Source organism: Nycticebus coucang, chromosome 19, assembly GCF_027406575.1.
Source record: "Nycticebus coucang isolate mNycCou1 chromosome 19, mNycCou1.pri, whole genome shotgun sequence".
Classification (NCBI taxonomy): Eukaryota; Metazoa; Chordata; class Mammalia; order Primates; family Lorisidae; genus Nycticebus; species Nycticebus coucang.
This window is the reverse complement of record NC_069798.1, coordinates 15,281,762-15,294,341: the sequence shown is the minus strand read 5'-3', so window position 1 is coordinate 15,294,341 and position 12,580 is coordinate 15,281,762. Positions and strand designations below refer to the sequence as shown.

The window sequence follows — 12,580 nt, the reverse complement described above, 5'->3', positions numbered from 1 at the left end:
AACATGTTTGTGTGCCTGCTCTGTGTCAGGTGGTGGGCCAGTGCTGAGGACACAGCTGAGATCCAGATAGACGTCCTTGCCTTTGTGACACTGACGTCTAGTCAGGGTGGCAGATCAGAACCAAGGAATGGAGTAGTGAAATGATTCTGGACTAAGATAAGAGTTGGGGAGGAGCAGTAGTGTGGTGGGGTTGAGGAGCTCTGCAGAAAGAGTGGTCTGAGGACTTAGCTCTGCGGGGGCTTGTGTAGGGGCATCCTTTATCGTGGGGTAGCAGCAACTAGGGTGGCTTCGCAGGCAGACAGGTAGCTGAGGGCTGGGGGTTCTTGTGTGTGTCCACAGATGGGCTCCATTCTTACCACATGTGACAGCAGCTAATGCTCTACCTGTTCCGACTTTCAGGAATATCACGGCTCTTAACCTCCACCCTCCCTTCCTCTCCCGCCCTTCCAGGGGAGGCGTCCTGCTGCGACCCAGTGGGTGCAGCATTTGAGGGCTGTCTGAGGCACCTGTTCACCCATTGGGGGTCTTTCTGCGTCCGAAACCCCGGCTGTGTCATTTTCTTCTCTCTGGTCTTCATCACTGCGTGTTCTTCAGGCCTGGTGTTTATCCAGGTCACGACTAATCCAGTTGACCTCTGGTCAGCCCCTGGCAGCCAGGCTCGCCTGGAGAAAGAGTACTTTGACCAGCACTTTGGGCCTTTCTTCAGGACAGAGCAGCTCATCATCTGGGCCCCTCTCACCAACACACACACTTATGAGCCCTACCCCTCAGGAGCCGACGTGCCATTTGGACCTCCGCTTAACATAGAGATTTTGCACCAGGTAATCTGCTGTTTGCAGAAATCAGTCAGGGGACCCAGTGGTTTGCTGGTTTCTGTGTGTTGACTAATTCTGCTTGATGTGATGTGGATTTAGGGCTGAATGTAGTGGTATATCTTGAAAATCTTCAAGTTGTAACGGCAAAGGTGCTTTTACCTTACCATTCAAGAAATGGAGTGGTAGGTGTTGAACTTATGCAAAATGTACTACTGCCCACTTTTTTATTCACTTCAGAGAGTAGGTCTTGTCTTTTTTCTTGAAATTGAGATAAGCAGAGGAAGAAAGACTTCAGTAGCTCTTCTCTACTGAAACTGAATATGTCGATGAGGAAGTCATCTTAGAAATTTGAATTTGTGCTATGGCAACTGAAAGTAATATGCAGGGACCCAAAGGAATGAAGCTCTCCTTTCTTGTTCTGGAAACTGGGGAAGGATCTGCTGAATTATCAGTGATCCACCTTGGAGGAATGAAATGACCACTGTCTGAATGTGGGCGCCCAGCCTGCATTTGGTGAGAGGTGCATTTGGGATAAGATCCATCCCATTCCTCTTAGAAAGCTGTGTAGACCTTCCTATTGCCCCCGTACCCACATCTTTTTTAATGAATGACACATAATCACATAGTTTTTCCTTTAAGCATTGCTCTTGTCTATAGAAATGCTGAAAAACACCAAATGCTACCAAGACTGCAGTGGGATCTTTCTCCAGGCGATGATTGTTGCATTTATCTCAGGAGCATCTTCTCTGTTAGGAAATATGCCATACAGAGCAAGGCAGTATGTGTTGTTGCGGGAAGACCATGCACCTCGCTCTAGTCTCCCCACTGGGCCGTCTTGGTCACTGCTGGGGAGGGTGGGGGGATGTTCCTGTGACCTCCATTGTGGTCCCTTCTCGTCATGGTATTTCCTCCCCATCTCTCTGGATGCTGCGAACCATGGTCTTCACCACAGTTGGCTGTGAAAGTCGGCCTTTGGCTTAACCATGTATCTTACCATAGTGTCCCTTAATCCTCTCGCCGTCTTAGGAAATGTTTTCCCCAAATACTCTTTATCTTCTGACCCTTCAGGGCAATACTGGTTAGTCAAGATCTGAGAGAGAAATCTGACTTGTTTCTGAGTTTGCTTATTTTTGAATTCTTTCAGGTTCTTGACTTACAAACAGCTATCGAAAACATTACTGCGTCTTATAACAACGAAACTGTAACACTTCAGGACATCTGTGTGGCCCCTCTCTCACCATATAACAAGAACTGTACCATTCTGAGTGTGTTAAATTACTTCCAGAATAGCCATTCTGTGCTGGACCACAAAATTGGGGACGACTTCTTTGTGTATGCTGATTACCACACACACTTTCTGTACTGTGTACGGTAAGTGGCCCTAGATGGTCATTCCTGTATTCCATTAATATTTGAGCAGGTACTGTTGCTAGACACTGTTCAAGGTGCTGGAGACCCAGCAGCGAGCAAACAGAGGAAGACCCTGTCCCCGTGAAGCTTACATCCTAATGGAGGGGGATGGACAATGAACACATAAATATATATATGCTGTCGTGGCAGGGAGAGATGATGCTGTGAAGAGAACAGTAAGGCCAGCACGGAGGTCTGCACTAAGGAAAGGGAAGGAAGGAGCTCCTGGGTATCACAGGACGGGTGTTGTAAGCAGCATGAGCAGCAAGTGTAAAGGCCCTAGGGTGGGAGCCTTGACGGCGTGAGACCTGGGAACAGCAGGCCCCTCTTTATTGTTTAACTCGTACCTGGGTCGGCAGCATGTTTTCATGTGCCTTCCCCCGTCCCCCAGGACTTAAAGATAGAAGTTTATGGTGCATTTTCTTATTTTTCAGATATAACCTTATATCCTGATACTGAATTATTTTTGAAAAATGAATCCTCCATTCAAGGAATCAGGGCAGGATTTGTGTGAAGTTTTACATTCGAGGGCCCACAGCTGCTTTCCTTAGGCACATCTTGCTGGGCAGGGCACTTCTGTACTTGGGATTCATCATAAAGAGAAGCTGTGCATAGAGGAGGAGTGTCACAACACTGGGTGGACCTGCCCTCCCTGGGTGCTCTGGACCTGACTTTGTGACAATTGTTCAGCCGGTTGGACAACCACAGTGGCTGTTTCAGAGAAATTGTTCCTTATCTCCTTTGAGGGAGTACCTCAACTAGTCACGCCTCGTGAGCTAAGGGCTCTGATTTCTGAATCTAAAGAACTTTGGTGACCTTGAATTTTATCTGTGTTTGTTATTGGAATAAGACTGTCAAGGCTGTTGGGCTCTGTTTGCCCTGTCTCAAGGACATCGCCTCTGAAAACTTGAGTCACACACATAGAACAATACTCTTGTGCCTATGTGCTGTAAGCCAGCATCTTTGACAGGGTTAGATGGCGAGAGGGAGGCATGAGTATAGGAAAGAAAAAAATTTCAATGTCATATTATTTGTATATATGAAGAAAAAATTTATTTTCTGTTTTACAAAATGAAAGTCAGTAAAAATTTGGGGAGGGCAGGTATGGGAGACTTGTGTTTTATCAAAGGCAGTGTGGTTTGAACCAGCAGGGAAGCCCTTCTGTGAGCACTGCCCTAGGGGCAAGGATCGGGTGGGTTTGTGGTTACATATCCTCTATGACCCTAAGCCCTCTAGCTCTCACCTCTTTCGGTAATCTCCAACTTGCCCTGGCCTCTTTCAGCTGAAGGTCCTGCCAGAGTAGCAGGCAGCCAGCCCAGAACCAAGCCCACACCTGCTCCTTTCCCCTGAGGTTTAATGGCAGCAACAGCTACCAATTACTCAAACTTGAGCCTTTCTCCCTGAATTCCTCTCATCCTCACCACCTTCCTTAAGTAGTAGATTTGAGCCTCTGGATGGTGTCACATCCATGCTGTGAGGGGAACTCTGCTTCTAGCTTCAGGTCACCTGGCCTCCAGGCCTAATGCCATCCTTTATCCACTCTGACAGGCAGAAGATATGTTGAGAACCTCCCTCCCGCAGCACCCAGCCAAGTTCTGGCTGCTGATCTGTGCTAAAATGCTGGTCCTTTCTCCCCTGGCCACCTGACTATCTTTACTGCCCTGCTGGTCGTCTCTTGCCCAGGCCATGGCACAAACCTCACTGGTCCCCTGCTTGCTGTTTCCCACTTCCAGGCCGTCTTTCACTTTGCCACACAGCTGTTTCATAAAACAGATCATGGACTTGGCGCCTGTGGCTCAAGTGGCAAAGGCGCCAGCCACATAATACCAGAGCCGGCGGGTTCCAATCCGGCCTGGGCCCGCCAAACAACAATGACAACTACAACCAAAAAAAAAATAGCCAGGCGTTGTGGTGGGTGCCTGTAGTCCCAGCTACTTGGTAGACTAAGGCAAGAGGATCGCTTAAATCCAGGAGTTGGAGGTTGCTGTGAGCTGTAATACCATGGCATTCTACCCAGGGTGACAGCTTGAGGCTCTGTCTCAAAAAAAAAGAAAGAAAGAAAAAACAGATCATGACATTCCTTTCCAGAAATCTCCCTTTGTTCCCTAGTGCCTCTAGGATAAATACACAAACACTAAGCTTGGCCCTGGAGCCCTTTTATTTTTTGTATTATCTGTTGCTTGCCCTTTCCAGCCCCACCTCCTCTCTTAGGAGCCCCTCTTGTGGGCTCACTGGCTTTAGGACAGGACTTGTTATTGTTCCCCAAACCACCATCTTGCTCTCAAGCCTTCTCCCTGTTCTCTCTCCTCCCACAATTGTAACTGTTTGGAATACCCTCTTTTCTTCCCTCCCTGGTGAATTCTCCCTTGTCCTTGGAGCTCTGGTTCTCTGCAGGCCTTATCCTTTTGGCAGATCTCCCCCTTGTATTACTTGTTCCCTCCTCTGTGCCCACACAGCACCGTGCACCACTGATTGCACTGGGCTGTTTGTCTGCCTCTTGCCCAGTGATTCTGAGCCCAAAGAGGAGTGCTGGGCTGTGGTCAACTAAAGAAATTCAAGAGCCCATGTTATGCTTCAAATACAGTCAGCCTCCTCAAATGTTTGTTGTATGTGTAAGTCTTGAGGCTGTTCTAACTGGGACGTATTCTCTGAACTTTTTGACAGGGCTCCTGCCTCTTTGAATGATACAAGTTTGCTCCATGATCCTTGTCTGGGTACTTTTGGTGGACCAGTGTTCCCGTGGCTTGTGTTAGGAGGCTATGATGGTAAGTTAAAAAAGCCTTGGCTGGTCCTATTACATAAAGTAGTGTTAGTTCTGCATTAGCATTAAGTGGTAATTGTGACGATTTCATAAATTGGATTGTGTTACTAATTCTCTGTCTCTTGAATCCCAAATACAATATATGCTTTGGCATTGGGTTTGGATTTTATTCTGAATTTAAAAGAAGTGGGTCGTGTTAACAATTTTTAGGTCACACATGCCTTGGAGAGCTGTTCAAGGCTAAGAACACTTCCCCAGAGTAATGCAGTTTTGTACATCAGTTTTAAGGAGGTCCAAGAACCCTTGAAGCTCATGTGTAGACCCTTATGGGACTTCATGGACATCAGGTTAAGAACTCCTGTAATGGGGAAGAGATAATAAGTGAGGTATGTACAAAAAGAAAATTGGTGGGTTTTTTTTTTTTTTTTATTCTGAACCCGTCAAGAATTTGGACACTTTACAATGTGAAGAGCGTTGGTTTGCTCTTTACAGTTTCTATAGCACTTTCAAACAGAGTGTCTTGGATAAAATGGGGTGATGATTCATGTGACAACTTTGGCGTCTGAAACCTGATTACAGGTTCAACAAGTTTTTCTCCAGCCAGTGAAGAAGACAAATTGGTTTTCTTCATACTGAGTGGTAGGGGTGAAGTTGCAATCTGTATTTAAAATTTACTATGCTTGGGTCACTGGTACTTTAAGATCGGAGTCTGCCAGCCACCTCATTTGCCAGCTAATTAATAAACCTCTCTTTCCTTCTCCTATAAAAAAAAAAAAAATCACTCTGCCTCATAAAATATGTGTCATTTTTAATGGGAAAAGGATGGTGTCAACAACTGGCTAACCATGGGGAGAAAAATTAATAAATTTTTTTCTCCATTATTTTTATCCAAAATAAATTCCATATGGATCAAAGATTAAATGTAACAGGTAAAACTCTTAAAGAACTGGAAGAAAACTCAACAGGAATTTTTAAAAATAATTTTAAAGTAGAGAAGTCAAAACTTAGACGCCACGAATGGAAAAGACTGATGAATTTGACTACATATAAATCTTAAATTCATGTGAAGACAAACAGCATAGAATTTTTTTTTTTTTTTTTTTGCGCAGTTTTTGGCCGGGCTGGGTTTGAACTTGCCACCTCTGGCATATGGGGCTTGTGCCCTACTCCTTTGAGCCACAGGTGCCGCCCAGCATAGAATTCTTTTAAAAAGCAAGAAACTGGACAAAAATATATTAGTGTACATAGCAGTATTTCCTTTAATATATAAAGGACTCTTGTGAAAAAAGAAAAGATCAACAACCCAAGAGGAAATTCGGTGAAGCCATATGAAAGTTAACAGAAGAAGAAATACAAATGACTTTTAATTGTATTGGGAAGTGTGTTCACTTTGACAGCACATATGCTAAAATTAATTGTAGGGGGAAGTGCATAAGAATTTGATAAAACCTTTCGTTGGTGAAAATATAAATTCTGTGTTGGTGGTGGTGGTGTAAATTGGTTACTAGAATGTAAGTAAGCTTCAGGGAAACAAGGATTTGTATCTCTTTTATTCACCAATATGTCCATAGCACTTTAAATATTTTCTAGCACAAAGTAGGTCTCTATAAACATTTTGTTGAATAAAAGAATGAAAAATAGTACAGCCTCTTTGGAAGACAGTTTGGGAGAATTTATCAAAATTAGAAGTGTACATCATTTTTCATTTGGTGATTATATTTTAAGAATTCTACAAATGTGTGTTTTACACATTTCAAATAATTATAGGTTATTTCTATTTTGTTTGTAGTTGCAAAAAAATTGCAAAAATGTTCATAACTGGGTATTAGCTAAATTATACTAGAAAATATTAGCAGAAAAAGAATAAAGAAGCTCTTCATGTACTAACATAGAGCAGTAGTGCTAATGCAGTGGCAGGAGGCTGAGGCAGGAGGATCTCTTGAGACCAGGAGTTTGAGATCAGCTTGGGCAACATAGCAAGGGACCCTGTCTTTAAAATTAGAAAATTAGAAAATAATTAGCCAGGCATGGTGGCACCCACCTGTAGTCCCAGCTACATGAGAGGCTGACGTGGGAGGATCACTTGAACCCAGGACTTTGAGGCTGGCATGACCTATGATGATGTCACTCACCACTCCATTCTGGACAATAGAGCATGACTTCATCTCTTCAGAAAAAAAAGTAAAATGAGGCGGCGCCTGTGGCTCAAAGGAGTAGGGCGCTGGCCCCATATACTGGAGGTGGCGGGTTCAAACCCAACCCCGGCCAAAAACTGCAAAAAAATAAAACTAAAAGGGAGCAGTCTTCAAGATATAGAATCTTAAAATGCAATGTATAGAACAGTATGTAAGTATGTGAGTTTAACTAAGAAGGAAAGGGGAAGAATATACAGGTTTATTTGTATGTTTGTGGAGTCACAAATGGCCACAGTACTGGGAGGAGACCTAAGAAGGGAATGTGAAAGAATTTTCACTGAACACCTTTCTTCTCTATTTGAAATTTTTACCAGGCACATACTTTGTAATTAACAAAAGAAAAAATTCTTCTTGAATGATTACATATTTCAGATAAAGAATTTTTTTATTCATTAACGGAACTACGTACAGGTTCAGTAAACTCTTATTTGATTCCTAGAGCATAGAGATAATCAGTAGCTCCCATGAGGAATTAACTGCCTGTTTTGTGATTTTTTTCCATATATATATATAAATAATTTTCTGCATGTTTGTGATCTGCTTTTTGATGTCATATTTTTCCTTTCTAGATCAAAACTACAACAATGCCACAGCCCTTGTGATTACCTTCCCTGTCAATAACTACTATAACGATACAGAGAAGCTCCAGAGGGCCCAGGCCTGGGAAAAAGAGTGAGTCACAGAGTCCAAACAGATGTCCTTGTTTTGTGGGAAGCTGGATGCTTGCAGCAAGTTCTTGAACTTCATTCTCTTAAATTAACCAATGTCACATCTAAGTTATAATGTTTTTCACTTGATACTAGTGATACACATGGGAAGAAGAAATCTGTAAATAAATTTAAACAGATAGATATTACTGCACAAGAATGCAAAAGTATGTAAAAATGTTCCTTGCATTGTTTTCTATCAGCAAAAGCACACTGAACGTTAACGTAGAAGATGAGTACAGTAGATTATATGCAGTCATTAAAGACAGTGGTTCAAGATGTATTAAATAAACTGCCCTCAGCATATTTACATAACTATACATGTATGTCACCCATGCTTAGAAAAAATATCAAGCGAATGACCTGAGAAATTTATCTGTAAAGAACAGGAAGAGGGGACTTAGGAAGACAGGGGACTTTTACTTTTTACATTATACCTTTCAGTAATTTTTTTTTTTTTTTTTGAGACAGAGTCTCACTTTGTCACCCTCAGTAGTGCTGTGGTGTCATGGTTCACAGCAACCTCAAAATCTTGGGCTCAAGCAATCCTCTTGCCTTAGCCTCCTGAGTAGCTGGGACTACAGGCGCCCACTACAATGCCCTGCTATTTTTATTTTTTTAATTAATTTATTTATTTTTATTAAATCATAACTGTGTACATTAATGTGATCATGGGGCACCATACCCTGGTTTCATAGACCATTTGACACTTTTTCATCACACTGGTTAACATAGCCTTCCTGGCCTGCTATTTTTAGAGATGGGGTCTTGCTCTAGATTGGGCTGGTCTCAAACTTGTGAGCTCAGGCAATCCACCTGCCTCGGCCTTCCAAGTGCTGAGATTTTCGGTATGAGCTACCACACCTGCCCTTTAGCACTTTTTCAAAAAAAGTTTTGCTGGGTGTAGTGGTTCATATCCATAATCCCAGCACTTTGGGAGGCTGAGGTGGGCAGATCACTTGAGGCCTAGAAGTTGGAGACCAGCCTGAGCAACACAAAAAGACCCTCATCTCTACAAAAGATTTAAAGAATTAGCTGAATGTGGTGGTGCACACCTATAGTCCCAGCTACTGGCCTAAGGCAGGAGGATCTCTTGAGCCCAGGATTTGGAGGCTTCAATGATGGCGATGGTGATGCCACGGCACTCTAGCTTGGGAGACAGAGCAAGACCCTGCCTCAAATAAATAAGAATCACTTTTACTGAAATACTGTTCATTTCTCATATAATTCACTCATTTAAAGTATACATTTCAGTAGCTTTAATACACATATATGCGCAGCCAACAACACAGTCAATTTTAGGATATTTTTGTTACTTCATAATGAAACCCTGTACCCTTTGCTAATACTTCATCTTCTCATTCTCCCACAGCCCACGGCAACCATTAATCTACTTTCTGTCTTTGGAGATTTCTGATTCTGACTTTTATATGCACGGGATCACACGCAGCCTTTATATGCACGATCACATGCAGCCTTTTATATGCACGGATCACACGTTGCTTTTATAAGCACGGGATCACACATGGCTTTTACATGCACGGGATAATGTGGCCTTTTATATGCATGGGATCATGTGGCATTTTGCACCTGGCTTCTCTCACTTAGCCTTGTCAGGGCTCCTCAGTGTGGTGGCGCGGCAGTACTTCCCTTTTATAGCCCAGTACTCCATTGAAGGCATATGTCCTGTTTTGTTTATCCGTTCATCAGTTGATGCACATTTGAGTCACTTTCATCTTTTGGCTCTTATGAGTAATGCTGCTATGAACATTTGTAAATGAGTTTTTGTGTGGATATAAATTTTCATTTCTCATGGGTTATGTAGCTAGGAGTAGAATTGCTGAGTCTTATAGTGACGCTGCCTTTCATTGAAGAATGGCCAGACTATTTTCCAAAGTGGCCATAGCTTCTGGCTGCAAAAAGTAAAGGTGTAAAAATAAGGAGGTGGTAGCACTTTCCATAACCACAAACTGAAACCACCGCACATTTACATTGTGTGAAGGTTTCAGTTTCTCCACATCCTTGACAGCATTGTTGTCTGACTTAGCGATTCTAGCCATCCTCATGGGTAGGAAGTAGAATCTCATTGTAGTTTTGATTTGCATTTTCCTAATGACTTTTGTGAGCATTTTCACATACTTTTTGTCCATTAGTGTATCTTCCTCGGAGAAGTATCTAATTGTAGCTGATGCACAATTTGTAACTGGGTCATTTATGTTTTATATATTCTAGATACAAGTCCCTTATCATATTTTATCTTTTTTTTTCTTTTGTTGCTCATACTTTTGGTGTCATATCTAAGAAACCATTGCCTAATCCAAGGACGTAGAAATTTATGCCTGAGATTTCTTCTGAGAGTTTTAGCTCTTGTTTAGGTCTTTGATCCCTTTGAGTTAATTTTTGTGTGGTATGAGGTAAGGGTCTAGCTTCATTTCTTTTGCATGTAACCTCTAGTTGAAGAGATTATTAATGATCTTGTCATCTTCATTGAATATTAGTTGACCGGAGACACACGGTGTGTTTCTAGACTCTTAGTTCTGTTCCCTTGATCTCTATATGTCTTTGTGCCAGTACCATGAGACTGTGCCAGTCTTGATTACTCTTGTTTTGCATTTAGTTTTGAATTTGGAAAGTGTGAGTTTTCCTATTTTGTTCTTCTTGAAAAAGAAATTTAGGTTTTTCTGGACCCCCTTGCAATTCCATGTGAATTTTAGAATTAGCTTATCGGTTTCTACAGAGAAGCCAGCTGGGATTCTGAAAAGTATTGTGTTGAATCTGTAGATCAGCTTTTTAAATTTTGTTCCATGAGTATGTGTTTTTATATGATACACCTCATTTAGAAATATTTTTTAGTGGCTAGGTGTGGTGGCTCATGCCTATAATCCTGGCTCTCTGGGAGGCCAAGGCAGGTGGATCGCTTGAGCTCAGGAGTTCGAGACCAACCTGAGCAAGAATGAGACTTGCCTTTTAAAAAATAGCCTGGTGTTGTGGAACCTGCTTATGTAGTGCCAGCTACTCATGAGGCTGAGGCAGGAAGATCACTTGAACCCAAAAGTTTGTGGTTGCTATGAGCTATGACACCACGGCACTGTACTCAGTGTGACTGAGCGAGACTCTGTCTCAAAAAAAAAAAAAAAAAATTTTTTTAGTAAAAAATAGGGAAAACATGAACCAATTGTAAATTTGTTCTAAACTTGTTTTAAATGGTAGAAAAATCGAGCACATCTAGGCTCGGCGCCTGTGGCTCAAGCGGCTAAGGCGCCAGCCTCATACACCTGAGCTGGTGGGTTCCAATCCAGCCCGGGCCTACCAAACAACAATAGCTGCAACCAAAAAAATAGCTGGGCATTGTGGTGGGCACCTATAGTCCCAGCTACTTGGGAGGCGGAGGCAGGAGAATCACTTAAGCCCAGGAGTTGGAGGTTGGTGTGAGCTATGATGCCACAGCACTCTACCCAAGGCGACAGCTTGAGGCTCTGTCTCAAAAAAAAAGGAAAAGAAAAGAAAATTGAGCACATCTAGAACTTGGGCTGTAATTGGAAAAGTGCCTCATCTTCTAGTCCCCAGTGCAGAATGTTCTAATGTAGGGTTAAGGGAAACATGACCTTTATGTCATAAAAGTTGTGAATAAGTCTCTTACCTAGCTGTCAGTAAGTTTTAACTAAAAATATAAAATTTTGCTTACTTTTCAGGTTTATTGATTTTGTGAAAAACTATAAGAATCCAAATTTGACCATTTCTTTCTCTGCTGAACGAAGTATTGAAGATGAAATAAATCGTGAAAGTAACAGTGATCTCTTCACCATTGTAATTAGTTATGCCGTAATGTTTCTATATATTTCCCTCGCCTTGGGACATATCAAAAGCTGTCACAGGCTTCTGGTAAGCAGGCTGTGTGTGTGTGAAATGGCAGTGCACAGTGTGATGTCATATTTTTGTTTGTACTTACTCTTGATTCACTATTTTCAGAATATTTTATATTCACTATTTTCAAAACTGCCTTAAATTCCCCTTCATCTTAGTTGTATGTGATGTTTCTATTTCCTGTATCTGTTGTTTTCAGTTCCAGTTTTTTGGTTTATCCTAAAGTCTGTTTCATATAATCCAGTTTTTTCTAATTTGTCCATTCCATCACCTAAGAATGCTAGCTCATAAAATACATTCCTAGGGAGGACCTAGAGATTTTTTTCAGATCCTCTCTCAAACTGAGAATTGTACTTTTCACTGTAAATTGGAACCACCCATGTAAAGCAGTAAGAAATAGCACAGCAAACTTGTTAGCCAGTGACTTATGTCTTTGCACATCCCTCAGGTGGATTCAAAGGTCTCCCTAGGCATTGCGGGGATCCTGATCGTGTTGAGCTCGGTGACATGCTCGTTGGGCATCTTCAGCTACATTGGGATCCCCCTGACCCTCATTGTGATTGAAGTCATCCCGTTTCTGGTGCTGGCTGTTGGGGTGGACAACATCTTCATTCTGGTGCAGACCTATCAGGTACATTTTTGTAGTCTTGTGGGGCCTGGCATCTATCCAAGTACCAGGGTCCATGAATTGGCTCTTCAGCACCACATTGTGAGCGAAGCCATTGAGGGGCTTTATTTCCTTTCCCCTTATGGCTCATTGGGTTTCCCAACTTGTTATGGACATTTTGAGACCAAAAATTTCACCTCTTCTCTTTGGTGTTGGTGGAA

General features: G+C 42.3%; 1 protein-coding gene across 4 annotated transcripts in view; it reads left to right on the top strand.

The window, feature by feature from the left end:
• NPC1 (NPC intracellular cholesterol transporter 1) overlaps positions 1 to 12,580 on the top strand; it is a 52,413-nt gene that overhangs the window by 22,893 nt on the left and 16,940 nt on the right. For 2 of the 4 annotated variants that reach the window (XM_053571674.1, XM_053571678.1), the window contains 6 exons: positions 400 to 821; positions 1,960 to 2,186; positions 4,890 to 4,990; positions 7,751 to 7,853; positions 11,581 to 11,770; positions 12,201 to 12,383. In XM_053571674.1, the coding sequence (XP_053427649.1) occupies positions 400 to 821; positions 1,960 to 2,186; positions 4,890 to 4,990; positions 7,751 to 7,853; positions 11,581 to 11,770; positions 12,201 to 12,383 (1,226 nt within the window). The remainder of the gene's footprint in view (positions 1 to 399; positions 822 to 1,959; positions 2,187 to 4,889; positions 4,991 to 7,750; positions 7,854 to 11,580; positions 11,771 to 12,200; positions 12,384 to 12,580) is intronic. The other 2 variants (XM_053571676.1, XM_053571677.1) reach the window with 2 other exon arrangements.